This window comes from Manis javanica, chromosome 1 (assembly GCF_040802235.1).
Source record: "Manis javanica isolate MJ-LG chromosome 1, MJ_LKY, whole genome shotgun sequence".
NCBI classification, from domain to species: Eukaryota; Metazoa; Chordata; class Mammalia; order Pholidota; family Manidae; genus Manis; species Manis javanica.
The window spans coordinates 53,014,346-53,041,872 of record NC_133156.1 but is presented as its reverse complement, the minus strand read 5'-3'; the positions used below and the strand labels follow the sequence as shown (position 1 = coordinate 53,041,872).

Genomic DNA, 27,527 nt, shown 5'->3' with positions numbered 1-27,527 from the left:
ATATTTAAATGTATCAGATCATAATAACAAATGATAACCTCATTAATAAAATGACAAAATGATAAAAATGATAACAAAAATCATTGCTTACCAGTGGAAGATGCTAGGAGCCAGCCAATTCATTATTTTGAAAACCAGTAAGTAAAGAAAAAGCCACACATAGATTGTAACTTTCCTTTATGAACTGTTCTTCAGTTATTTGGATCATGAAATAGTTGATGAAGTAAATCTTTACTTATGGCCATATTCTAGCTAATAAACAAACAAGAAATTATAGAAACAGAGTACATCAATGATGCCAGCAGCATATGAACACATCAGTGCCATTTATGAAACAGACTCACCAAAAAATTGAACCTGAAGATGATCTAGCCCCTAAGTATGACTACCAACTCGCATGAAAAACAGAAGAATATGTTAGACAGCACCATAGGTTTGCAGTTAACAAGCACCAGGCTCTGGAAAACTGCTAGGCCAACAATCCAGTTTTCTCCTATTAAAATATACAAGAGAAATGAGAGAAGAACCGAGAGATTTCAGAGACACATCCATCAGCCTACAATGCACAGTCTTGACATGCATCTTCACTTACACAAACTATAAAATAAGTAATGAGACAACTCGGGAAATTTAAACATAAGATATTTCATGACATAAAGGAATTAACATTTTTCTATATGATAACGGTACTGTGGTTACACATGAAAAAAGAATGATTATCTTTTAGAGATATGTATTAAAACATTTACCCATAAACTGCTGTCTGGGATTTGCTTCAAAATCGTCTATGGTAGAAAGAGAGAAAGGGTGTGGATGAAACAAGAATGGCCATGAGCTGATAATTTTTAAAGGTGGACACAGGCAAATGAAGGTTCATTATGCTAGTTATTCTTTATACTTTTGTAGAGAGTATAGACTAGCTTTTAGAAGCAGAAAAACAAAAGGTCAAAACAAAATATGTTATAATAAGGAGCAGCCCAGAAACTGGCCAGCTTGTGGCTACTTGGTTGGGGACCAAAGTGGAGCACGCTGGTCTTGGGAGGTGATCATGTCCTGTGCCCAAATTGGCTTTAACCCCAGGACCAAGCAAGGCTGGGCTCAGCATTTTTGGATCTGCAAATTCCTGGACCACTGGGGTGAGTTCCTATAGTTCCTATAGGCTGTTCCACACAGGTCCTTGTGTGATGAGCAGTATAAGGGGGCTGGAGGGGGTGGGTGAGGTAGACTCATTTGAGGTATTAGAAGAGGGGTTTGTGGGAGTGAGTAGATGAGGGAACCTCTTTGGGAAGTGATTGGAGCTTCTTGAGTTCTTTGTTTACTGTCTGTCTCCTCTCACTAAAGAGGGCAGGGGGATATGTCTGTTTTATTTGTCACCGCTACAAATCCAGTGCCTGGTACATAGTAGGCTCTAAATAAATAGGCTGAATGAATGAACTCTAATAAGGCCCAATAAAATACACACTACAATACCCCTGTAAGAAAACTGTTCTTATAAGCAAGAGAGTACTTTGAATTAAAATAATTCATTTTTAGAAATTACTGGTAATATAACTTTGTATTTTTCTCATACACATTCTTATGTTTAAAAATTCCTCAAATCATACAATAACATAATCAGGCCAAATAGCCTTCAGCCTAGAAGAACCAAGGTCTCCTGCTTCCTAGTCGATATTTCTTTCTCTATATCACTCTGCTGGTAAGACTTAAAATTAGTCAAGTGTAAGAAAAAATACAGCATGTTTTCCACAAAGCAATTGTATCTTCACAGTAAAATACTAACTTTCTAACTTACCTGAAGGATGTGAATTTTGTGACTCTGGGTAAACTACAACATACTTCAACATTAACAACTAAACTAAGATCAAAAGAAGGTATGAACAGTAACTAACAGGATTGTATGCTTAAGAAACAAACGTCATCTCATGCCTCAAAGAGGGAACTAGATGTATAACATTCAGACTTTTTTTGGCTGAACTATTAACTCAAACCGGTTGAACTGGCAGAGATCCTGATTTACTCAGAGCTCAAACAAGTTATGCTCCACAGAATGGAACCTAAACTACAACAAACAGAAAGAGCAAAAAAAACTGCCACAAACAGAAGGCCATGAATGTATTTCAAAACATGACTTTGTTGAAGAAATCCAGTTTCTTTGGGTGTGTCTTCCTTCTAAAGAGGTATTTTCAGGAAAATATACTTACTGGTACCAAACTTTGAATTTCAAAATTTATTATAGAATCCCACCATTTTGTGGAGTAAGGAATGCAAAATGTTTGGGATTTGAATTCCACCCATACACTTCAGGCAAGATTTTGTTAAATAGGATATATGACCAGGTTTCAAACAAAAGAAAAAAACAATTTCATAAAGTCTATACTATTTTCCCCATAAAATGGCCTCCAAAGCATTTAATATTGGAACACTGTTTACTACCCTTTATTAATACACCAATGACAGTACTGATCCCCTGTCAGTAGAACAGTCACTAGCACATTCGGGACAAAGTAAAAAATCTAGACAGCAAGAGGTAAGTAAGGTTGTTCTCACAGATAGCTCTCAACTGTGTCACTAAGACTCAAGGTGATATAATTTCCAACCAAATCCAGTTACTCATTTTACCCTTGGAAATTAGACTGATAAGACTGATTGGCAAGGTTTCCTGTTTGTTTAAAGAGAACAGCACAAAAATTAACCAAATTCCAAAGACAACCGAAGAACATTAAGTCACAAAACATTTTTGCCCCATCTTGGCTCAGTCTCAAGTTATTCCTCTGGGAAGTAACTTTCTCTTTTTTTTTAAAACCTCACCACTAACCTTACTGTTCATGTAGCAGAGCTCTTCAAAGAAATAAAAATAAAGGCCTTTTCAATCATAGGACCATTCCTTGGCTCCTAGATTGATAAAGAGCTCCTTTGTTGGGATTTTCACAGGAGACTCAGTAGGATTTACTAAAATGAGGAATTCTTGATGATGTATGTATTTCTCCTCATTCACTCTTTAGAGCTAAACACAGCTAGTATAAGAATTCCCTCCGTGTGCTACCTGTCAGACTTCTATTCTGGAAGCTAAGCTATCAACTGAAAAAGGCTTTTACCTTTCTAACTAGGAAAAAAAGAAACTAAACAAGCCAGGTGTAGAAAGTCTCATCATCTAAGCCCTAGTGCCGAGGCAAACAATGCCATCCTCACTTTGCAAAACTCCTAAAATGCATCATAATTCAGCTTTGAATACAGTTGCACTTGAACAAATGACTGAGTGATTGGCCAGACAGGCAAATTTCATGGTACTCATGCTTTGTCAAGGGCCAGAATTTGATCTATGCCAAGAACTAGAATTGCCTTGTCCCCATGAACCTCTCAGAAAATCCTTAGTGCAAAGGCCCCAGAATATAAGAAATTCGTAGCCTCAGAGTCACAGAGGGCCATGGCCTTTCATCAGAGGACTAGAACTACTGCTTCCTACCTCTTGGGCGCAGTAAACAACAGTCTGGCCCACACCAACACTTCCCATATAAGGAAGTCTCAGGAAGCTACAAAGCCCTCTTGAAGAAAAGAGAATCACTGGTTCTAAACTCTAAAAAGAAATCCCTAAAAGGAGGAATTTTGTGGTATGTGAAATATATCTCAATTAAAACGAAAGAAAGAAACTATAAGACCTTTGAATACTCTGAAGTGTTTATTCTTTCCATGACCTGACTATTACTCAGTTTCTTTCTGGGGCTTGACTCATTCCATCCTTCAGGGAAGGGGAGAGTGTAGACAGGGTTGGAAATATCTTTAAAATGGTTGAATAGTTTTGCCATTTTTGATACTCATGGGAATAAAGAACAGTATTCCAAAATTACATGTTGAGGAATTGCCTTATATAACCTAAAACAGTTTTCATTCAACAGTTTATACAAACTCTATAATCTATTCAAATAGGTGCCAGTTACTACAATATTTTATTATAATGTACAATGAACTGTTTTAAAAAATTGTTACCTGATTACTATTCTAGCTCAACTTGTGTTCATCAGATAACAGAAGTCATAATTAAGAATGGCTTTATTACTTCCATAGTGAGATATTTAAATGAAATGAGTAGGATTAAATTCTCCCCAATAAAACATAAAGTAGCACATGACAATTTCTGGCTAATTATAAGATTTAAAACTGTGCCAAATAATTTGGAGAGTACCTGTAGAGTTCTTATGCAAATATACTGAACATAGGAAAAGAGTGCTCTTTTCAATCTCAGGAGACTGTTTCTAGGTGTTACATGAGGGACAAGCTCTGGTGAAGCAAAGTGTGATGTTTCACAACAATCATGCTCCACTAATTTAATTTTCAATCACACATATTATAAACATCAAGAATAATTCTTATTAAAAGTACTTACAAGAGATAGCAGCAAACTGAACAGGTCACCAACATAGTGATGATAACTCTAAAAAAAAAAAAGGCAAACGTCATTAGATAACTAGCAAACTACGAAGCCAGTGCAGGGTGGTTTAAGTCCCCTTTCCAAGTTATCAAACTGGCAAGGATTGCACACCAAGAAAATGGGTCTGAATCTGTTCAAACACCAGTAGAGTGCAGTGAACCCAGGCGCACGCAGAAGTTTAACTAAGTAATTAACATCTATGTTTAAAGGGAAATGTACTGATGCCACAGCTTAGGTGTCTAATCCAAACCCATCTAAAACTAAACTCAAAAGGCTACAGCGACAGTTCTGACATTCAAGTAATCACCTGTTTGGTAGTATTTCTGCAATGAAATGACACTACTGAAAACAGGACTTTCTAGCATTCATGTCTCCCCATCTTCATTCCTGTCTGAAAATGCTAAGGATCGCTGACCTACCAAATTTCAACATTTAAAAATTGTGTTCATGATATTCCCTTCCCATTTTCTCTTCCAAAGACTCCCTTTCTAAATCTACTCTCCAGAAACAGTGCTGCCATTCCCATCTGACCCACCCCTCCAATCTGTCATCTTTATGTTCATGCCTCTTCTGCACTTTCGGTCACCAAATGCTGTTGATCAGTCCTTTAAATCATCTCTCCCTATGTGGATTTCTTCCTTTCTATTTCCACGATTAGCTCCAAAATTTGTCAGATTTGCCTGGCTAACCAACCACCAGCAGATTGAAAACTTTCTTCCTTCCTTTTCATTTTATTCAAAATCACCTTGGATTAATCTTTCTAAATATTCCTTTCATCACATCACGCTGCAGCTTAACACCTTTCAATGCCCTCCTTCATCCATAGGAGTAATTTCCAAAGAGAGGGTCTCCATACCCTTCAGAGTAAGCAACACTATCTCCTAGAATGCAGGATGCAAATATCAGAACTCCTTTTGTGTTTATTTTAACTTATCCTTTAGAAGTTCTGTGTGTGTGTATACTTTCTGTGGTTAATATAATGGCACATCCATTCATTCATTCAACAGGTTTCCCCTCAGCATCCAGTATGTATCAGGCTCTAGGAAAAGAAGAGGGAACAAAATAGATGAAAATTCCCATCCCCTTGAAGGTGACACAGTAGTGGGGGAAGACAGACAAGATACAAGATGAATGGTAAGCAAACAGTAAGTATCTATCTAGTTATCATTAGTATATCAGATTGTAAGTGTGGATGGGAAAAAATAAAACAGAAAAGGATAAGGATACACAGGGGGCTGGAGGCTGGGGTTGCAATTTAAAAGGGGGTAGTTGGGCAAGGATTTGCAGAAGAGGTAGTGTGCAGACCTGAGGTGAGGGAAGGTTCCAGATAGGAGGAACAGCAAATGCAAATGCTGGAGGTAAGAGGGTACCAGGCATTCAGAGGAGGATGGAGGCCTGTGTGGTTGAGTACAGCAAGGGGAACCTAGCAGAAGGTCAAGTCAAAGGTATCTTGTAGCCTCCTAAAGGAAAAGGGAAGCTCTTTGGAGGGATTTGAGGAGACAACTGACAAACTGATTCAAATTCTAGTAAATTCTCTCCAGAGGGTGGAAGTAGAATGGGGAAAGAGGAGCAAAAGGAAAAGCAGAGAAAACAGTTAGGGGGAATTGCAATAATCCCATGGATCAGGCTAGTAGCAGCACAGGTAGTGAGAAGTGGTCAGACTCTGAATATACTCTGAGATACATTCTTCAAAATATGTAACTTGTACATTACACTTATAATACATAAATGAACATGTACAGGGATCTGTGTGGTGGTATACAACACTCGTACTACTCCCTATATTTCTGTATGTCTGAAAATGTTCTGTATATTTTAAAACACTCGAGCCGACTTAACTCCTGGAACGTGAATTCCTGCCCTCTACTCCTATCCTCTCCCCCACATCTATGCTCTGGGAGCCACTATGTCAAAATCTGAAGCTTTTAGATATCTGTGGATTCCTAAAGAGAAAAGAGAGAAATCATGAAAAATGGGAACAGTTGGAAAGCTGACTCCAGGCATAGCCTATTTTATCTGGAGCTCTTTTTCAGTTGTAGAAAAGAATGAGACTAAGGGCCTTGCTTCAGGTTATACACAGAGTCAAAGAGTTTTTGCTTTTTGGCCCTTTCTTCTTTCTGCCTCACCAGGTCCTTGAAAACTTCCTAATGAACCAATTTTTTGCATTCTGATTTATAGGGTCTTGCAGGCAAAAGGAATTAATTAAAATCAAAGTCTTCATTCCTCCCTTTGCACAAAGAACTTTATTTCCCTAATGAAGATTTTTTAATAATTTTAAATCAGAAAAGCTCTCCTGTATTAAAAATTCACCATAGACCTTGAAGCAATTCAGCTCCTTCATGTATTTTAAAAAAAAAACATTGAACTGAAGTCTTTTCAGGAGGCAAAGGGGAACTCGTACTAACTCAGTACTAGTATTTCCATTTTACAATGAGGAACTGGGAACATGGAAACGTTAAATTGTCCAAGGTCACAGGGTTCAGCTAGGAACAGTGTATCTCAAAGTGTCACAGTAATAACTTCTGGGAGACACTTTGTGTTTTAAGACCTGTTCAATCCTGCCAATAGCAGGAGATACAAGGATTGGGGTGGAGGCTGCAAATTAGACTTGGATAACAGATCACTAGCAGGTCAAACCTGAATCATGACAGTAGGGCTAGAAACTGAATAGCCACTGTACTACAGGAGGCATTTTATTACCCTGGATAATAGCAGTGGCATCAAGTCCCAAGGCTGGGCACGTAAGAAAGAAGGGCTACCAGTACATATATAAATCCTTTTCTGAATATGCAGGCTGGAAAAGAAGACAATAGGGTAATGAATTAGTTGAAGATAGAAACACAACAAAGAAGTGCTTTGTTATTCTCTAACTCCAGTAGGAGAAACAAGTCTAATAAATTCAGTTAATACAGCTGTTTTAATAACCCCAGAATTTGAACACTCTACATCATCTATTACAGGTAGAAGAGATGACCCTATATAATTGATGCTATGCAGGGAAGAGGGGAAGGAGGGACCTAATGCTACCAAATGATATATGTTCGTCTGCTATTTTCCCTTTTTAAACCAATATGATTTACTTTTAAGCTAGACAGAAGTAATACGTCTAACAGAAGTTTGTTCAAGAATGCAAAAGGGGTCCAGGTCACAAAATAGTAGGGAAGTAATGGCATTTTCTTTCCTTTAATAAAGGCAATAGAATTATCCACTCAACAGATACTTACCGAATGGCTACTATGCATGCAAAGCACTGTGAAGCCACCAATAAGTTTCAAAGAATAAAGCAAGAGATGGTGTTTTTGACAAACTATGACTTCAGTCTAAGTTTCACCCCACATGACCTTGAACTGAGAAAAAATGACTAAAAGGCAAAAGAGGAACTTTGCTGTTCCAAAGTTCCTTTAAAGATAAAGACTATATCATAGTACAATAAAAGTTTACCAACAAAATTGTTAAAGCTCTATTTAACAAATAAGTCTGGGGGGAAAAGTGTTTCTTCATCATTCTGAGAACTAGTTACACTCACACACACAAGGGCGGGAGCGCCCTCCGAAAGGTATGACGCAGGGGTTTCTAAACAATATCTCCTGCTCTTCGGTAATTAATTTCGCTTTAGATCGAGCCCCGACTCCCTCCTGGCACCCACTAGATGCCAGGCCTAGGCTCAACGTTGTTGCACCTGTGCAACTGCGACATGTGAGGCAGACACGGTAATTCGATTCTTTCCTTTAAAGTTGAGGCAAACGAGGCCTCATTTGCGTGGAGGGCAAGGCAAAAGGGGCGAAAGTCCTTTAGAGAAGAACCCCAACTTCTCCTTGAGCCGGTATAAATCCATTTCCAGCTACACCCTCTCCACACAGGAGCCTGATAAGAAAAAATACCCCACAAGTCACGGAAGGTCCACCGGAGGTCACGCTCGAGCCGGGGGACACTAAAGCAGCTGCAGTAAGGCAGTCGGGGTCTGCACGGAGATCCGGGCCTGCCTCTGGGGTCCGGGGCCACCCAGCAGGGTGTCTGAGCGCCATGGGACCTCCCCCTTTGCCGCCCGGCCCGGCCGGTCCTCACCGCGCGTCCCTCCCAAGGCGGGCCTGGCCCACTTACCCCCGATTGGGGCCCTTAGGGATAAACCAGGGCACCAAGAAGCCAACGAAGCCCCAGAATACACTCATCACGATGAGGGGCACCGTGAGGCCGTTATACGCCATGGTTCCCCGCTGGAGCTGCCAGCCCCGGCCCGGCCGCCTCACTTTGGTCCCACCCGGAAGTGTCAACACTGGGCCGCGTGACCAGCGCGCACGAAGACCCGCCTCCCGCGCCCCACGTGACTCGCGCGCCAGACTCCGTCCCTCCCCAGCCCGGGAGACGGCGCCCTGCCCTCACTTGGTCGGTCTCGGGGTTACAGCTCCTTTGAGGGATGTCACTCACCCCAGAGCTAAGGGTCAAGTCACCAGGGACTCAACAGAATTTTCTGGTTAGAATGTAGCCCTTTTAGGAAATGAGTGTAGTCATCTACAGCTTTATCTTCTTTGGCAACAAACCTACAGAGAACTTAGCAATAGTTAAGTTACTGTTCTGAATTCCTGTATGCCGGGCACTGAGCTGTGAGCTGTAAGTGCCTGAGCTCGTTTTGAACACCTCACTGCAGTCTGTGAGGTAGTTATAATTATTATCGCCGCTTTGCAGTTGAAGAAACTGAGGCCCTGGGAGGAGGTTAAGGACCTGCATAGCTAGCAAGTGGTAGAGGCAGGATTCAACTCTGTTGGTGCGAGTTCCACCCAGTGCTCTTAATTACTGCACTGCTGTATAACTTGCGCACTGTGCCGGGTTCTGGGGTTGCAGAAGTCAATCAGATCCCCTGCAGGGAGTTCACTGGCTGGTGAGAAGATGGACTTGCAAGCTGTGGGTAAAATTGTAGCATTTCCAGAATATCTTGCCTGGCTTTAGTATATCTGCATATCAATAGGCGTTAAGAGGTGGAAAGAAGTATGGCTTTAGGGCATTTGCATCTTTCCTTAGGGGTGGAGAAGTTCATCTCCATATCAACGGGTGATACCTGGGCAACCGAGGGCTTATCTGTACCTGAGAGGTGAGGCCGTTGTGGTTGCTGCTGGAGCAGAGAAGGAAGATGGACTGGGATTGCAGTTTGTGAGAAATAAACGGGTTTTAAACTTTATTCCTCCCTTTGACTGATTTTGGTTTTTGGAGGTGTTTTGCCCCGGGATTTCCTTTCCCCAGACTGACACAAGCCAACCGCTCAATGCAATGTGCAGGTATAATGAACCTAGAGTGTACTTTTCACACCAGCCAGTCCTGAGCTGAGCCTTGAAAGAGCAGGAACTCTTTCCAATGCTTGGAGTTTCCAATGCTTGCCAAGAATTTTTACATATGTTATTTAGAGTGTGCGACAACTTTGGAACAGGAGGAAACCAGCTTTCGGAGAGGTTAAGAAACTTAATAAATCTCATAGGCAGAAGCAAGATGGAAGGCAGATCTACATACTAAAATCAGTATGCTCTATCATGGACCAGTTTCCCTGCTAATAGCCACATTTCCTTACCTGCAATCACCCCGATTTCTTTCTTAAGTAGAATGGATTATTGGATTAAATGTAAAGTTAGACGAGTAATCTTTAACATTTAGACTAACACTTCAAAACGATTCAAAAACCATTACCTGACCGGTAATGTAGGAAACTAGATGGTCACTGTGTTCATACTGCTGCCCCCAGAACTTAGTCATAGCAGAAATTCTGTTGTTCTTAAATCCTAATCCAAGCACTACCTTCTCCAAGACCTGTTTCATCCAGTTTGGGTTTCTTTTGAGGCCTTTGAATTATTTATGTGGGTATCTTAACCAACCCTGTACTGGAGGGTAAATTCCTTTAGGACAAGTACTGTTTTAACTGATTTTTGCTCCTCAGGAGTGTGAGCACATAGACTGTGCTCAATAAACAGAAGTAAAACTGAATTAATTAAGAAATGGTGAGATTAGCCAGAACTAAATAGAGAAAAAAGTTTACTATTTCTTCCCATTTCTTTTTTTCTTAATTCAAGTTTAATTTGTGGTAGAATAAACATAACATAAAATTCACCACCTTAACCATGATTAAGAGTCCAGTAACATTAAAAGTATTCCATTGTTGTGCACCCAGTTTCCAGAAAATTTTTCATACCCATTTAACAACTTCCCATTCTCCTTTCCACAATCTACTTTGTTTCTATTTGACTACTCTAGATACCTGACATAAGTGGAATCATACGGTATTTCTCTTTTTGTGACTGGCTTGGTTTACTTAGCATATGTCCTCAAGTTTCATCCACATTATAACATGTGTCAGAATTTCCTTCCTTTTTAAGGCTGAATAAACTATATGTATATACATTTTGTTTCTCCATTCATTTGTCAGTTGGGTTGCTTCCACTTTTTGGCTATTGTGAATTTTTACCCATTTCTTAAATAATGGCAAATATTTTAAGTTTATTCTGTTAAGTCTACCCTTTGCCTCACCTTTTTTAAGAAGCAGAGCATGTGTTTGGGAGCACAGCAATGTGCCTTCTCAGACACCAGTTCTGTCTCAATCTGTTTCATCTTCTGAGATGAGAAAATTTCTGAATCTTGGTATTATAGTTATGGGCTAGTATTGGCCAATAGCTCCCTCTATCAGTCAACCTGTCAAAAACATTTTATTCTACGTTCCAAATAAAAATTTTGGGAAAGGTCAGGAACTAGGATTCAGTGATCCATTGAATGATCCTCTGCCTTTAAGGCACTTCAAGCCTACTTCAGGAAACGACTCAGACTCTGGGCAATGTGGTCCAAGGACACCTGGGGAGTCCCTGAGACTCTTATCAGCAGGTCTGCAAGGGCTTCTCTTTTCTGACTATAGTACCAATCTGTGTGAGGCTGAAGTTTCTTCCTATGCTTTATCCTAATTTTTGCAACAAATTGAATGCAGAAGCATTTTAAGAATACTTTTGTATTAAGCTAGTCCATTAAGGGGTTTTGCAAAAATTTAACACAATGTCATTGTTACATTTATTTTGTTTTGTTTTAAAAAGATAATTATCCATGAAAATGTTATTTCTGTTAATGTGTTACCAGTTTATTGTTGTTGATGTAAAATGAATTTCAAATGTTAAAATTTTTTAATTTGTAACTTGGTAAATTATATGATAGATATAACCTACATAAATGTAAGCTTTTTGAGTCCTAAAGCTTTACATGTGTATATAGGTGCTGAGACCAAAAAGTTTGAGAAACACTCCTAGAGGAATGTAAATGAGTGCAGAGAGCATTAAGAGTCAGGAAAAAGAACTAATAAAACTTAGCTAAACCTTAACAGCAGACCATTCCGGAATAGTAAGAGATTCAATGTCTAAACTTAGAGAGAGACCAGATCAAAGGAAGAGAGAGCGAGAGGCCAGCCAAGGGCTATTTGAATCCTAGTTTACTAAATCCCCATGGTTTACAACCCTGATATCCACCCTGGCAGGGCCCTTGCTTATTTTTATACTGCTTCTCACTTTAGGTCCCTGTATCTTAAACCGGCTAATAGCCTTTGTTAGGGAAAGAGTGAGTGCTGTTCAGGTGCTAATGCTGAGACCGCAGTATCATTCACTCACACAGCAGGAAGAAACAAACATTCCATGATTGGAATGGTCAAAGGAAAGTGGGGAAATGTAGAATCTAAGCATTAGTAAGATTAGTAAATTAGCATAAGCATAGCCATCTTAGAAACCTAGAAACCATTTTCTGAGAGTGTGACTCAGAGGAAAAAAAAACAAAAAAACAAACCCTGGGCCTGGGTAAGGCCTTGAAAAACAAGTTAATCATGAGCACCGGGTGGTGGGCAGCTGTGACCCTTGGTCAGCTAACCTTGGTCAGTAAATCTTACATACCAAGCTTATCGTGCAGAACCTCCCTAACCATTGAAGAGTAGTCTTACCCTGCCCTTGCTTAACCCCAGGATATATGTCTTGCAAGAATAATGTATAGTTATAGAAAATTGCTATGAGTTAAGTGCTTTGAAATTGCTATATAAACCCTTGGCTCTGAGTGCTCGGGGTCCTTGTTGAGACCCGCTGCATCGGGCTGACTTGGACCTCAGTTAGCTAGCTGAATAAAGACTTTGCTTGAATTTACATCTCTATGCCTGTGTAGTTTGTTCTCTGGGGAAGCCTCGGAAGCCTGGACCCTAACAAGGAAAAGCCTCAGAGGCAACCCCAATAGGATAAAGTCAACAAGAGCTGACTGAAATAACATAGTGCAACCCCCAAAGAGCCCTTCTTTCCTAAGCCTAACCCTTTAAATAAAAACAGGCATGCAAAATCACAAAGCCATAGAATCATAAAGCTCCTCTCCAAGCTGATCTGGAAGCTTGGAAATTACTGGAGTGTAAGGCTGGAGGCACCAGGGGAAGGGGTGAGCCTGCTGGACAAGCTCAGGCCTCACCAAACAAGGCGAAGAGACCAACAGGTAGGTTCCTGTCTGACAATATTCCAGAGCCTGATCGGATAACATTCCTAACTAGAGCCCTTCCCCCAAGCTAGAAGAGTAGTGGTAACTTTCCAGTACCTGGCTAAAGACCAATGAGAGACCCCCACATACCCTAGGAGAGCCAATCCTCCCACCACTATATACCTTTGCTCTCCCTCTCCCTGCCTTCTTTAAAAACTTGCTGCCTGCCCTGCTGAGCATGACTTCACCGGCCTGTGATAGCCAGACCGGGGAACATCACCTGGGAATTGCGCTCAAATAAACTGCCTGGCCCTTTGTTGCCTCTCGTCGCCTGCTTATTTCGGCTAGAATTTATCTTACATGGAGCTGAAAGCTCCAGCATGCTCCCAATTCATTTGCTCAGCATGTATATATGGATATGCAACTGTGGGCAGCCCTCACTGATTATAGCAGCTACCATTTATTGAGTGACAGCCACATGCCATCGAACTAGGTGCTTTGAATTACCCATCTCATTCAATACCCATACACATTAGATAGATATTATTAAATCCATTTTATATATCAGAAAACAGCTCAGATTTGTAACTTGCCTGATGTCTACCTGTTTTAAGTGGCAGAACTGGTATCTGAATGTCAGCCTTCAGTAGCTACTGCTCTTCCCACTAAGCCATGCTGCTTCTCCTATTTCAAACAGTAAGTCAACAACAAAAAAAAAACCCTAAATTACACACAACTGAACCCACCTAATGCATGAGACCTTTGAAAAACTGCTCTACAACTACCTGCCCTTCTATGAGGCTAGGCTAGGATGTGGCTGATTTAGTTTAATTCTGATGCACAAAAAATGTCTTCTCTATTATTTGTATATATTTACATTGTAATCATGGTATTCAGGCCATAAATCAATTTTATATAGCTGTTTACATTTAGATGATCTGCTTTTCTCATAAAGATTTCTTCATAGATCAAACTTTTAATAAGCACCCAATCATATATGCAAAGAATATTTCTGAAAGACAAAAGAAACTGGAAAGAGTGACTGCTTCTGGAAAGAACTGAGTGACTGAATATCAAGGTGACAAGGAAGCTGATTTTTCACTGTATACCTTTCATGCCTTTTTATGTTGTACCATATATAAATATTACTTCTTAAAAAAAAAAACGAACTGAAAAGAACCCAAGCCACCAGATGGGAAAGGCTCACTCAACATCTGGAGCATCAGTAGAGTATAGTGGACTCTTGGTTAGTAGAGTACAGCCTGGTTCCTGGAAGATTTAAATACTTGCCAACCCAACTCACACTGAAAGCTCTGTAGCTGAACAGCTCATGCCTGAGTGTGATATGAAAGCAGATATTCAGAAACAGTTATCTGAAGTTTGAAAGTTTGGAGTCTTCCCAAAATAGCACAGGGACTCACTCAAATGAATGGACAAATGCAAATTTGGTGAAAAGGTCAGTTAGAAACTGCTTAATTCAAAGTCACTCCAGAAAACGTGCTAAAACCCCTGAACTGTGATAGGCAGGCCCACCCACCTGGCATTCTCGTCCCCATTTCCTGAGGCAACCAAAACACAATACTGCTGCCCTTAAATCCTTTCCTTGGCTCAAGAACCAGCATTTGTTTAAACTCCCTTGAGAAAAACTTTTCCCCCCGGCTCCTGCAAACAAACTCATTGCCAATCCCCTCTAAAACAGCTAGAATTTCTTGAGCTCTGCTTTACTTGCAGTATCTCAAGTGGTTATATCTGACAACTTTGAAGTACATACTCTTTATTTTCATCTTATAAATGACAAAACTGAGGCCCAGAAAGGTTAAGCAATTTGCCCATGGTCACACAACTAGGAACAGAGCTGGGATTAGAATTCACATCTGATGCTGAGTTCCTGCTCTTGATCACACTATTACTCACAAGCTCAAGATAAGCGGTTCGGGATGATTTGGATGCCAGGATGGCGGGTGAGTGTATTACAGCCCTCAAAGCTCTTAGCTATCATTTGTAGTGAACAAGTTGCTGAAAAGAAGCCAATTCGGGCTCCTAGGAAAAGCATAATTTTAGTTTACTGATGAGAGTAATGGTTGGATCCCAGGGCCCATACCAGGCATGACACTATGTCATCCCAACTAAAAATTTAATCCAGTATGAAACCTGACCTCAGTGCAAATTTGGGGGTCCTAAAACATGTGTTGGTCAAGAATAAAAATAAAACTCATTAGAAGATTCAAATAATAGATTCACTAGACATATAGCTCAGCATGCTAATGGTAACATCCCTGCTGCGTGTGGAACAAATCTCAGAATCAGGGACCAGAGCCCTGTCCTGTCCATCCCAACAGCAAGAAGATCCAGGCAGGAGCAGGGCCATTCCATCACTGCTATTTTGCTCCTCCAAAGAATTAAATGTTATAAATAAATGTCCATGGGGAACTGATAAAAAAATAGATTTTACCTATAAAACAATGAAAATTGCATTTGGCATAAGGAAAACATTTATAATTTTTATTCATAAAATTACTAAAACAGCAAGAGCAGATTTACAGAACCACATAGCAAGAACAAAATGTTCCAGACACATTTCGAAGTTTCAAGGAGATACACACCACGCTAAAAATCTACAGTTAAACCACAGTTCCACAATAGTTTTTATTCATTCCTGCATTTTCTCAATAAGTTCTTCCTTATATTTGCCTTTCTCTTTACCAACTTGTCGAGATTTGGCTTTGTGTTCAAGAATTTTTTTCCAATCTTTATCCAGCTTTAGCCTGGTGATAACCACCTGTTAGGAGTGAGAAAACAAACACCTCATTTTTTTTAAGTAGAAAGGATTTACAACCACAATTATTTTGTACAGCAGAGCTTCCCCTGACAACCAGAGCTTGGATCACTTCTTCTGGCACCCAACTCCCTTACCTCCTGAGGATCTAGGACAATTTAGATGGTTTATAGTGATATGAAATGCCATTTGGGCTGGGAAAAATGATACTACCAACATGTTTCTGGTTTGTCTATCATTCACTTGGCTGGCAAAATGCACTGTTTAAAAAACATCTGCATTCCCACCTGCTATTGGGTAATACAGAGATCATATGGATAATTAAGATCTCAACTATTTTGCCCTAAAGGATCTGAAACTGAGGAGAGACCTTACAACACAGGGTATAAAACTGGAGTGCAAAGGAAGAACAGCATATTCCATGAGGAGAGTGTGAAGGTCACAGGAAGAGATGTTCTTTCTCCCTCTGGATACCACGTAGTAGGGAAGTGAAGCCTGGACTGCCTGGAATCCTCCTGCTTGAAGACAGAGCCTTCACCAAAGGTCAAAAAACAGACAAGAAAAAAACCTGGATCCTTGATTATATCACTAAGCCAATGAGATCAATCAAGCCTGCTGGACCTCCCCCTGAAGTCCTTGTTGGACCATCTGTGCAGACAGTACCAACACGTCAATAATGGCAGCAGTACACTACATGGCTGCTACCACTGCTCAGTCCCAGGCCATACCTTGCTCGGGTGAATGCCCACGTGGACAGTTGTGCTGTTAGCTGTTTCACGCTGCACCCGCTCGATGTAGATGACATACTTCTTTCTGTACACCTGGACTACCTTGCCAATTTGCTGACCTTTGTAGTGTCCTCGAACCACCTAAGAGAAAACACCAAGGAGAATTCTCTCCCCTTCTAATGCACGAACATAATACTGGGGAAACTATCAGGAACACACAGATTAACATACAACTTTTTAAACAAAAGCAGAATTAATCCTGAAAGTCAAAAGTCAGCTGTTTTTTTTTTTATGTAACTCTGCTTTGTATTATGCCAAGTTAGGTGAAGATTCCTCACATGAATTTTTTTCTTCTCTTTTCTGAAAAACAAAAAACTCCTTCAACTAGGATAGTAACCATTACAGAATTAGACCTGAGAGTAAAAAATACAATCACTGTACACCTAAAACTAATACAATGTTATATGTTAATTATATCTGTTAAAAAAAATCACATTTTAAAAAGAAAAGATACAATCACTCTGAAGATCTAAACAGAGAAGAATAAAGATATACTGAGACTCTCACGCAACCATTTAAAATCCATGTTTTCAAAAAATAATTTATGACTTAGGAAAATGTTCAAGATATGACCATTAGAGAAAAAAGGAGAATACAAAGCTATATATATGGACTGAATCTTCTGTGTATTTGTTTCATATATATGGCATATAATAAGATGGAACAGACATACACCCAGAGGTTGATAATGGTTGCCATTAGACAGGAAGTGGAATTACAGGTGACTGCTTTTTAAGTGTACATTATTTCAAATTTCAAGATTTCTACAAATTAGTACAAATATTTTACAGTCATAAAAAAATGTTAGATCTCATGGGCTGCTTTCACATACCGAAAATCTTTTCATGCTCCAACTCTATTAAAAAAACCAACTGGATTAAAGTTTCCCTGAACACAAGAGCCTATTAAACAGTAGCCACAATATAGGTGATGTTATTTGATAAGCACAGAGGAAATATCACATATAAAGAATTGGAGAACTGCAATACTCCTAAAATGTCTACCAAGATCTTTAGCTTATTTACCAAAGCAATTTTCAGGTTGAAAAGAGAACACCCCACAGGGAAGGCAGTATAGCATAGAGAAGACAAGTAGTGACTCTACAGCATCTTACTATGCTGACGGACAGTGCCTGTAATTGGGTATGTGGTGGGGAATTGATAATAGGGGGGAATGTAGTAACCACAATGTTGCTCATGTGAAACCTCAGCATAAGACTGTATATCAATGATACCTTCCTTAATACAAAAAAAAAGAGACCCTCATGTGGAAACTTCTGTGAAAAAAATCCCTATTAACTGTCAAGACTGAAGAGAGATATTAATAAAATGAAACCAAAGGAACAGCCTGGTTAAAAAGAAGTGGACAAAAGCTAGATCCACTGAGGAGGGGGAGAGGAAAAGACTCAATCGACTGGACTGAGCAGGTATGGAGAAGAGGCAAGGATGACCCCAGATTTTGGTCAGGTAACTAGATGAATGGAGGAAGGCATGGAACCTTTCCCAAAGGCATGGAACCTGGGGCAAGAAACAGATTTTAGGAGATAATAGTTTAGTTTAAAAAATGTTGAATTCGAGGCATCTGGTGAGATTCTAGTGGAGATTTAATACATAGCTGGAAGGCCAAATGGGTTGGTTACAAAAACCTGGAGTCATCCAGAGATGGCAATCCGAAGCCTGATTCTGCTCAGGGAGCTAGTGGTGTAAGAAGGCAGAATGTTGAAATCTGAGAAAAGCCGACATTTTGGAGGACCCTGCAAGAGAGACTGAAGTGTCCAGACAGAATGGGAAATCAGGAAAATATGGTGTTACAGTAGCCAAAGAACGTCAAATGCCATGGAAGGGTCAACTACAGGAAGGGTAAACAACAAGCTGGTCATAGTGATCACAGCAAGGGGAGCACTGGGATGGAAGCCGTTCATGGTAAGGAGGCTGAGTTCACCAGGGATGAGAAGGTGAAGGTGAGAAAGGACAGTACGCAAAGGGACCTGGCTCTCAAGAGGATGAGGGAGATGATATATACTCGAGGGAAATGCGAAGTTAAAGGCTAATTTTCTTTATCTTTAAAGAGGGGAAAAATGTGTTTGAATGCTTATGATAAAAAGAACAAGTATGGGGAAAAGGTAAAGGAAACAATGGATAGAAAGATCTCAAAAGACAGAAGAGAATGGAGGACTGCAGTATACAGCAGCAGACGGATTAGCTTTAGACAGAAACAGGCCATCATTTTCATTGTAACAGGAGAGAGCGAAGACAATAGGATGGAACTGCAGCTAAGTTAGAAAGTGTAGAGACAAGAGTTCTGAAGTTCCTGGATGACAGCTTTAATTTCCTCCATGAATTAGGAGAAATAGTTAACTACGCAAAGAGGTTAAGTGAGATTCACAGGATCCCAAGAGAGAAAAGGCAATTTTAACAGACCTGCCTGCCAATTTGGGGACTGTTTTATTCTCCTGAAGCAGAATTCAGTACACCCTTTGGAGTCAGACCTGAATTCCTGACTTGGACATTCATTTCCTGTATTATTTCTTTATTATTTAACCTGAGTTTCAGTTTCTTCCTATCTAAACAGGAAACAGTTCATACCTCACAGGCATTTTACAAATGACAGCTCTTTCTCCCGCCGTCCTTTTCTTTATCTCACCTTCCAATTCCATCCAATTTCTCCACTCATCCAACAAATACTGCAAATACTGACTGTGCCCCTGTTGTATGCCAGGCTCTGCACTAAGTTCCCGCAACAAAAGAGAGAAGTTCTATGGTGTCAGGAGCTTAGTCTGATGGGTAGTAAGCAGTTCATGAGTACCCAAGCAAATACATGAACACTAACTGGAAGAGAGCATAAAGGAACTTACTGGGATGACAATAATGGGCTATGGCATGATTAGGGTGAGGGCTACATGGTTTTATATCTGCCAAAACTCATCTGCACATTTTACTGTATATAAATTGTGCTTGTTTTTTCTTAAAGAGCTCAAATTTTGCTCATTGACATGAAGGAAAAATAAAGAATGCTATGCTTTAATATTTATTGAAGTATCTAGGAAGGCTTTTCTGAGGAACTGACTTTTAAGACAAGACCTGAAAAACAAGGAGTTAGTCAGATGTAAGGGAGAAGGAAGAGCACTCCAGGCAGAGGGAGCATTTTGGACAAAGACCCAGAGGCAGAAGAGCTGAAAGCGTATTTAAGAACCTGAAAAGGCCACTGTTTCAAGTATGGAGCGCATGGAGGACAACAGGATGACAGGAGGCTGGAAAGTCCAGGACTGGATCACACAGGGCCTTGCTGTCAATGAGCTTAGATGTTATACTAAGTACATCAAGCACCACTGATAGGTTTTAAGAAGGGTATTTGATAATAGCCCTCTTGGGTGAATGCCTGACAAGGTTAAGAGGGGAAGCTGGAGATGCCTTGAACCAAACAGTAAATGTGAAGAAGTGGTCAGATTTAAGACTTATTGTAGAGGTAGTATCAGTTCACACTTAAAGAGACAGATTAGAAGTGGGTTAGGGAGAGAGATGTTAAGGCTAATTTAAAGGTTTCGGGCATATGCAAGTGGAGGAGTGCATATGCTAAGGGAAGTGTGAAAGGAGAATCAGATTACAGAGGCAGTAGGAGTGTTGGGATCAAGAGTGCTCTTGGGTAAGAAGCTTCAGATAGCTAAATAAAAATGTTCAGCAGACAGTTGGACCTCAGGTTTATGCCCAGAAAAGTGGTTTGGACTGAGATATAAAAGTGGGAGTTATAAACACAGAGCAGACATTTAAAGCTCTGAGAATAGATAGTAGCACCCAGGTACACAATGAAGGCAAGAGATGTTAGACTAGGTGCAGGCCCAGACAAACTCAGCATTTAGGGATCAGAGAGGGGAGAAATAGCCAACAAAGGAATCTGAGAAATCAGAATTAAACTGAGAGAAACGGCATGAAGTACTTCAAGCCTGCCTAGCATGGAGAAGGTCTGTATATAAGCACTATCTGTTTTGTTGTGGTTATATTATTATGTGGCAGGAAATTACGATGTACAGACATATAGGTGACATTATTATCCCCTATTAGAGTGGTGCCTAGTTGGTGGGAATTTTGACCTCTAGGGGACATTTTGACAATGTTCAGAGACATCTTGGTTGTCACAACAGAGAGGAGAGTGTACTACTGGTATCCAGTGAGTAGAGGACAGGGATGCTGCTAAACACCTTACAATGCACAGGAGAGCTCCCCACAACCAAGAAATATCCAGAATTACGAACAGTGCTGAGGTTGGGACACCTGCTCTAAAATGTGAGCTCCATGGTAAGAGGGGTCTTCTCAGTCTTGTTCACTGCTAGTGTCTACAACTGTGCCTGGTAGGTGTTCAACAACTATTCCTTTAAGGACTGAATCTAGCCCCTGCCTATTTCATTCCCCCTCCCCCACTGCCAAACCCCCTAGACTCCAGTAATAAAGAGAAAAGGGCTTACACCACCTCACCTGGGCTGGGCTCTTTCATAGTTTTACCCTTTTGACTTGCTGCTGCTTCTCCATTCTCTCTGACAAATCCAGAACCATCAAATGGCTAGCCTCCGGCAAAGCAATGATACCCAAACACTACTCTACGGCTGCACTTTTCCCTGTGGAATCTGGCTCAAAGAGCAACCCTGAGCAATGTCTGAAAAATTGGCAGCTCGGGGCTCAATCAAAAAGTAGAGTTTTGCTTAGTAGGCATACTGGTTTTTTTAAAAATATATTATTTAAGAATTGAATCTGAGTGCTCTTAATTAAGCTATGCAGGCACTCTCTGGTGGCTCTGGGTCCCATCTCTGGTCTACCATGTCTCCTTACCTACCAGGGTCCACGGGCATGTGAGTTTATCACTTCCCAAGTCCAAGCACACACCATGTTCTCAGGAACAGGCAGCGCGGGAGCGCCTCACAGCTGGGTAACCAGGCCCAAGGGAGACGTACCTGGACCTCATCATCCTTGAGGATGGGCATGGAGCGGACGTTATACTTCTGCCGCAGCTCCTTGGAGAGCGGGGACATGATCTTCCTGCGCACGTGCGAGGGGGCATTAAAGTGGCGTTTGTGGTTTTTGCTGCGGTCCGAAGTCACGAAGGGGTTTAACTTCATGGTGACCGTCTGCAATGAGAGCGAGGGAAGGAGCGAAGGGGTGCTCAGTGGGGTACCAGAGCCTGTTCTCCATCTAGGACACTCCTACCAATCCCTGCGTAAGTGCTCTACGGGAGGACGTGGCTTCGGAAAAGGAGACTTGAGGGAGGAGACCGGGGACATAGTGGGTCTGGGTGTTAAGAGAGTAAGGCGTGCTTACGGGGCGCATGCCTGACCAGAGGGTCGTGGGGAGAGGGCGGCACTGGGGCCGTGAGGCTGACTGAGGGAGGAAGGCTGGGGAAGAATGCATGGTTGCGGGCCACGCATTAAATTCTCTGATGAGGCGGGTAGCCCCGAGGCACGTGGGAGTTAGGGTCTAACGGGGTCGAAGAACTTCACTATGTGAGAAATCACTCACCAACTTGGCTCCTGTCAGGTTGTGCGCGCGCAGAACCGGAAGTAAGGCTTCATTTCCACGCAAGCGTAGAAAGGAAGGGATACTGCATTCCCTTCAGAACGAAACTAAATGGCGCCCCTTGCGACTTGGGGTGGGATCACAGCCACCCGAGAGCTAAGCAGCTCGCGGCCGCTGCGTAGGGTGCAGCGGGGTCGAGCGGGAGGCGGCTCCTGGGATCACGCCGGAAACCACGAGGTGTTGGTGCCCCTGGGGAAAAGGGACATACTTCTGGAGAGCCTGCAGTAGAGGTTTATTGATGTTTTTAAAATAAGTACACCTATAATCTCTTTCCCATCTCAAACTCGTTACTCTCCTCAGCGGTCATCTAGGCAAATTGCAGGGGTGCTTTAAACGTGATGATCCAAAAGCATTCTGCTGACTTGCTTCTTCAATCACTGAGAAGCGTGTTGAAAATGCAGATTTTTGTGCTCCACCACAGTCCTACAAAACCAGACAGTGGGTAGGCTGGGGTCAGAGAATCTGAATGTAAAGCAAGCACTCCCTCCTCCTGCCTCTCACCCCAAAGATTTCGAGGCTTCTTGAAAACCAACCACCTACCTGACTTTGCAAACCTTCCTTTCAGCTTTTTATCCCTGTTTGGCAGAGCTGAGGTTGTAGACTCAGACCTGAACCCAAGTGCTTCTGCATGTTGCTGGACACTGGGGAAACGTGTCCGTGTTTCTGAGCCTCAGTTTCCTCATCTGTGAAATGGGGATGATCTTAGTAGGTACCTCATAGAGTTGTTATGAGGACTAAAATGGACTAAAATCCATTTACAGTGTTAAGAATAGTGTCTGGTGCATAGTTCTCAATTACAGTCAACTGCTTTTCCTAATGAAAGCAGAGGCCTATGTGTGAGGCCTGTTCCAGGACATTCCTAAAGCTGGGACTCAAACATTTACCAGAGTCCTCACATTCTGACTTTTTCCATTAAGTCCTGATGAAGGAAACTAAGCTTTTTGTTTGATGTAAACACGCTCAAGATGCCACGCCGATAGCAGCTCTAGCTGTGCTCTTTCTCTTTTTTATTAACTCTTAGAGTCTTTGGAAAAATCCATCTAGCGCGGCTGGCACTCTGCAGTCCGAGCGCCCAGGTAGGTTTGTGGCCTTTATCCCGCCCGCTCATCCAGGTCCCGCCCACATAGGGCCCTCCTAGTCCCGCGCCCCACCCCCACCCCGGCCTCTTCCAAGCCGCCTTGCTGCGCCGGGTCTTGCCCGAGATCCACCTCTAGGCCCATAAAGAGAGACCGAGGCGCGGGCGCCACCCGACGGCTTGTCAAATTGAGACACCCTGCGCGACCGGGTCTCTAATCCCGGCTCCGCTGTGCTGGAGATTCCCAGTGATTGATTGTTTACTCATTGAACGAATTGATTCATTCATTCATGTATTGGCACCTACTTTGTGCCAGACGCCAGACAAGAGTTAGTGGTGCTGGGTTAATAGATGGGCACCCTGAAATTCAGAGAAGAGGATGTCTTCTCAGATTCGGGTAGGTCCCCTGCTCCATTCCCGTTTATTAGTGTTCCCTAGCATGGTGGCGAAATTGCTAAACACCAGTACTTACTCATACTCATGATCAGCCAAGGCATCTGGCCTGATTGCTGGACCTGCTGGGTCTTATTTCATTCATTCCAGACCCCCTGCAATAAGTGTTAGAGACCTCTGGACTTCAGACTCAGGGAGGATGGCCACACCTGGGCTATTCCCACTAGCCAGGGCAGCAGAGTAGTGAAATTTGTTGGGGCAAAGCAAATGAAAGGCCACCCATTGTCTCTGTGCCCCAGGCTCCAAGACTAAGGAGGTGCAGTAGGTAGAGTCATAAGAAAGGAAGATCTTAAATGCCCTCACTATAAAAAAGAAATGGTAATTATGTGAGGTGATGGAGGTGTTAATTAATGCTACTATGGTATTTCACAATATGTAAGCATATCAACTCTCGTACACCTTAAGCTCACACAATGTTATATAGGTCAAGTATATCTCAATAAAGCTGGGACAGAAAAAACAAGTCATTTCCCATAGGCAAGGCAGGAGCAGATGTTATAGCTGAATGTACATAGACGGCCAGAGAGTTCTTCTCAGAGCAGCCTTTAACAGTGTTCATCAGACCCAAGCCCCCCTGATAAGTGCATTCATTCCATTCATTACTTACTGGCTTCTTCTCTGTTCATTCATCAGTTCTCTATCACACTCATTCATTAAATTCATTCACCTACTCATTTTACTCACACATTCATCCATTTGCTCGCCGTTTATTTGGCATGTACATGGAGCCACAGGTAGAGGGCTAGATCAAAGACATCTGGGGGGGAGTGAGTCTTATCCTGCTCCTAAAGAATTTAGAGCTGCACTGGTGAAGGGACCATATGAGGACAGGCCATTACAACCCAAAATAATCAAAGTGTATTCATGAGCAACCAGGGTGGGGAGGCATTTCTTTATACGCCCCCTCCTCCATACCCATGGCTCAGTACAATTAAGGCGGGTGCAATGACATCACCAGATGAGATGATGAAAGCCTAAGGCTATCATTCTAATGAGGAATTAGTGGGATTGGCTACCATCTTGCCTCATGCCCACCCTTGGAAACATGTACTGAGACTGGTATAGAAAACTCAGGGTTTAGCACAGTGCCTGGCACAGAGGAAATGCTCAGGGAATATTTTTGTCTCTAAGGCAAAGGGTGATATGGTAGGCAAGTATGTGAGCCCTGGATTTTGACTGCTTGTGATTGGATCTCCACCACTTCCTTAGCTTTGGATAAGGTATTTAGCCTCTTGATCACTCACTTTCCCCAAATGAGAAAAGGGGAAAATGATAGTACTTCACTCTTGGTTTGGTGTCTGGATTAAACGAACCCTTAGCACAATGCCTGGCACAAACAAGTGGTAGATGGCACTTAATAAATGGTAGAAATTGTTCACTAAATGAATAGTAATGGCTAGTCTTATTAGGCTGAGAATTTAATCTGGTGAGCAACCCCTTAAATTGTCCCTTTGTTAGATGAGGAAACAGGATCTGAATGAGATGGGAGCAGAGGGTGAACATGATCCACCTTACTCAATATGGTTATGTTGTCTTGCAGACAATAAAGATGATGAGATCCATACTTATTAACATAGAAAGGTGTAAACAACAAAATATTACCAGCATGATCCCATTTTATTCATGGAAAGATATCACTAAAATGTTAACAATGATTATCTCTGGTTAATGGGATTATGGGTGACTTTAGTTTTCCCTTTTTTACTTTTTGATCTTTTCTGATTTTCTTCCAATGGGACTATGAGCGTGTATTGATTTGTGTAATTAAAATCATGTTCTAAGGGTTTTAAATTTGTAAGAAGACCCTCAATGTGTTCAATTTAGCTCTCCTCTGCAGGCTGTTTAAAAGAAGAAAACAAAAAACAAAAGTACCTTCATTACTTTCAATTTTCCCTTCTCTTTTTGGAGTGTGTGTGTGTGTGTGTGTCAATTTTTCCTTTTGACACAAAGATGATCTTGGGGACCGAGGCAAAACTATGCAATTCTTCATAATTGTGGAGCCAGGAGGAATGTGGGTTTGAATTTCACTTTTCCCACCTGCTAGCTGTGTGACTGAGACAAGTCACCGAGTCCCCATTCACTCCTTCCTAAGGCGGAGGTAACGCCCACTTCACAGGATTGCTGTGAGGATTAAAAAAGGCACGGCCTGAACAGTCATGCCTTGCCTGGCACATGGAGAATGCCCAACCACTGGTAGAAATTACTACAAGAGTTAAAATAAAAATCACTTATCTTGGTCAGAATAAAGTACATGAGCTCATCGCTGCATGACTGACAGAGAACAACTGCAGGTGAGGGAAATGGCCCAGGGTGAATGTTCCCCTCACACTGTCTGCTCTCACATTCCTGGACTGCTGCACCCATCTGCTACAGCAGCCAAGGGACCAGTTTTTTCCTTTAAAAAGTTTTTTAATATTGAATGTTAATATCAATGTTACTATTGAGGTACATACAATAAAATATGCCAATCTCAGCATACAGCTTGAATGAACCAGATTTTAAAGAAGAAATCAGGGCTATCAATGGCCTGCCACGTTGAAAAAATGTCTATTTTCATTTCTGGCAAGAATCGAAACCAAATTTGTGACATATAGTAATAAAAACTAACTACAGCTGCTACCTATGAGCTCCTTGCTATGCCTCACTTCTTCCCAAGCTTCACCCCTTGGAGATACCTGCCCACCCCCGGCAGCCAGCGTGGGCTGCAGCGCTCGAGTCTCATTCCATTGATGCAACTCCATCATGTCGCTCCTTCTGCAACTGCAACACTTCTTCAGAAGCCGTTTCTGCCCGACCCACCACAGCCCCCAACGTGTCGCCTGCCACTGCATGAGTTTGCATGGTCATCCCCAACAAGGGAGCCCTCTTACACACAATTACCAGCCTCTGCACTTGGCGGGATGGTTCAAAGAATTGGTTTGAGGGAGAAATCATAAATGACAGCTATAGACCTTAAATTTTATATCAGCTTAGACCACATTCACCAATCTTTTGACCCCAAAGCAGGCTTTTTCATTGAGAAACCTCTATTGGAGCCCTTCTTCATTTTCCTTACAATAAATCATGCCCTTATATGAACCAAGCCAAAAGTTCCCAGTCTTGGTTTCTTTAAATGGAGAACTTAGACACTTGTGATGTGAATGTAGAATCCTCAAAGACTTCCCTTGTACCCCCAAATCTTTTCAATAGTCTTGTATACATCTAATTTAGCAGCATTTTGAGGAAGGGGTGGCAAATCACCTTTATCAGGTCTCTCTGAAGTATTCAACTTAGTTTGATTAGATTCTTTCATTTCTCAATCACATTTCATTGGTTAGCTAAGTCACATCATCATAGCATACAGCACAGCTGGTGTAAACAGGTTTGAGAACACATATACTAGACTACCAGCAGGCATACAATTGATCACTAGCTTGAGTGTCACAGCTCAAGTATCAGACAGGAAGTTAAAGAGAGAATGGGAGAGGGTCAGTGAAGAGTTTCTTGCAGACTGGTTCGCTTACACATTTATCCCTGATTTGCTGTTCCATGTCTGTGATGTTCTGATGGGGGCCTTGAAGGACTGGATGGCAGGATGGCAAACATTCACGTTAAGTCCCTTTCTCACAGCAGATGATGTCCCTTTGCTGAGCTGAAGGTTGAAAAGCCAGGTCCTTGGAAACCAAGAATTTATGAAACACCTTTCATTTATGCAGTCCTTGGCTCAAAGCTTGGGAACCTGTTAGCACTGTTCTTGTGGATATTATATTCCATCTGGGAATACCCCTGTGGAACAATGACCATTTTTGAAAATTTACTGTGTGCCACCTTCTGCATGCATGACATTATTTTGAACCAGTATATTTTATTAGCACATATTACAGACTTAATTTCTGCAACATGCCTGAGGTTGTTTTATTACTATCCCCATTGTCACCGAAGGAAACTGAAGTACTAAAAGATTAAGGACCTGGCCTGAGTCCACACAGCAAGACAGTGGTAGATACAGGAA

The 27,527-nt window shown here is 41.6% G+C and overlaps 2 protein-coding genes across 5 annotated transcripts in view; both read right to left on the bottom strand.

Annotated features, from left to right (window-relative positions):
- The window catches only part of ATP6V0E1 (ATPase H+ transporting V0 subunit e1), a 41,143-nt gene extending 32,422 nt beyond the window's left edge, over nucleotides 1-8,721 (bottom strand). The window contains exons 1-2 of the mRNA XM_036995154.2: nucleotides 8,528-8,721; nucleotides 4,382-4,429 (exon numbers count right to left, since the gene is read on the bottom strand). Coding sequence (XP_036851049.1) covers nucleotides 4,382-4,429; nucleotides 8,528-8,631 — 152 coding nt within the window. The 5' untranslated portion in view covers nucleotides 8,632-8,721. The remainder of the gene's footprint in view (nucleotides 1-4,381; nucleotides 4,430-8,527) is intronic.
- Nucleotides 8,722-15,364: 6,643 nt separating this feature from the next.
- On the bottom strand, nucleotides 15,365-22,101 carry RPL26L1 (ribosomal protein L26 like 1). Of its 4 annotated transcripts, none has more exons than XM_036995068.2 (4): nucleotides 21,952-22,101; nucleotides 21,390-21,563; nucleotides 16,388-16,528; nucleotides 15,365-16,174 (listed from the first exon to the last, which is right to left on the bottom strand). In XM_036995068.2, the coding sequence occupies exons 2-4, from the start codon at nucleotides 21,552-21,554 to the stop codon at nucleotides 16,031-16,033; spliced, it is 450 nt and encodes a 149-aa protein (XP_036850963.1). In that variant the 5' UTR covers nucleotides 21,555-21,563; nucleotides 21,952-22,101; the 3' UTR covers nucleotides 15,365-16,030. The 4 variants fall into 4 exon arrangements, with proteins under 4 accessions (XP_036850963.1, XP_036850960.1, XP_036850962.1 ...); XM_036995065.2 differs by lacking the exon at nucleotides 21,952-22,101 and adding an exon at nucleotides 21,754-21,925; XM_036995067.2 differs by lacking the exon at nucleotides 21,952-22,101 and adding an exon at nucleotides 21,754-21,922 and having other exon boundaries at nucleotides 15,365-16,191.
- Nucleotides 22,102-27,527: the final 5,426 nt, after the last annotated feature.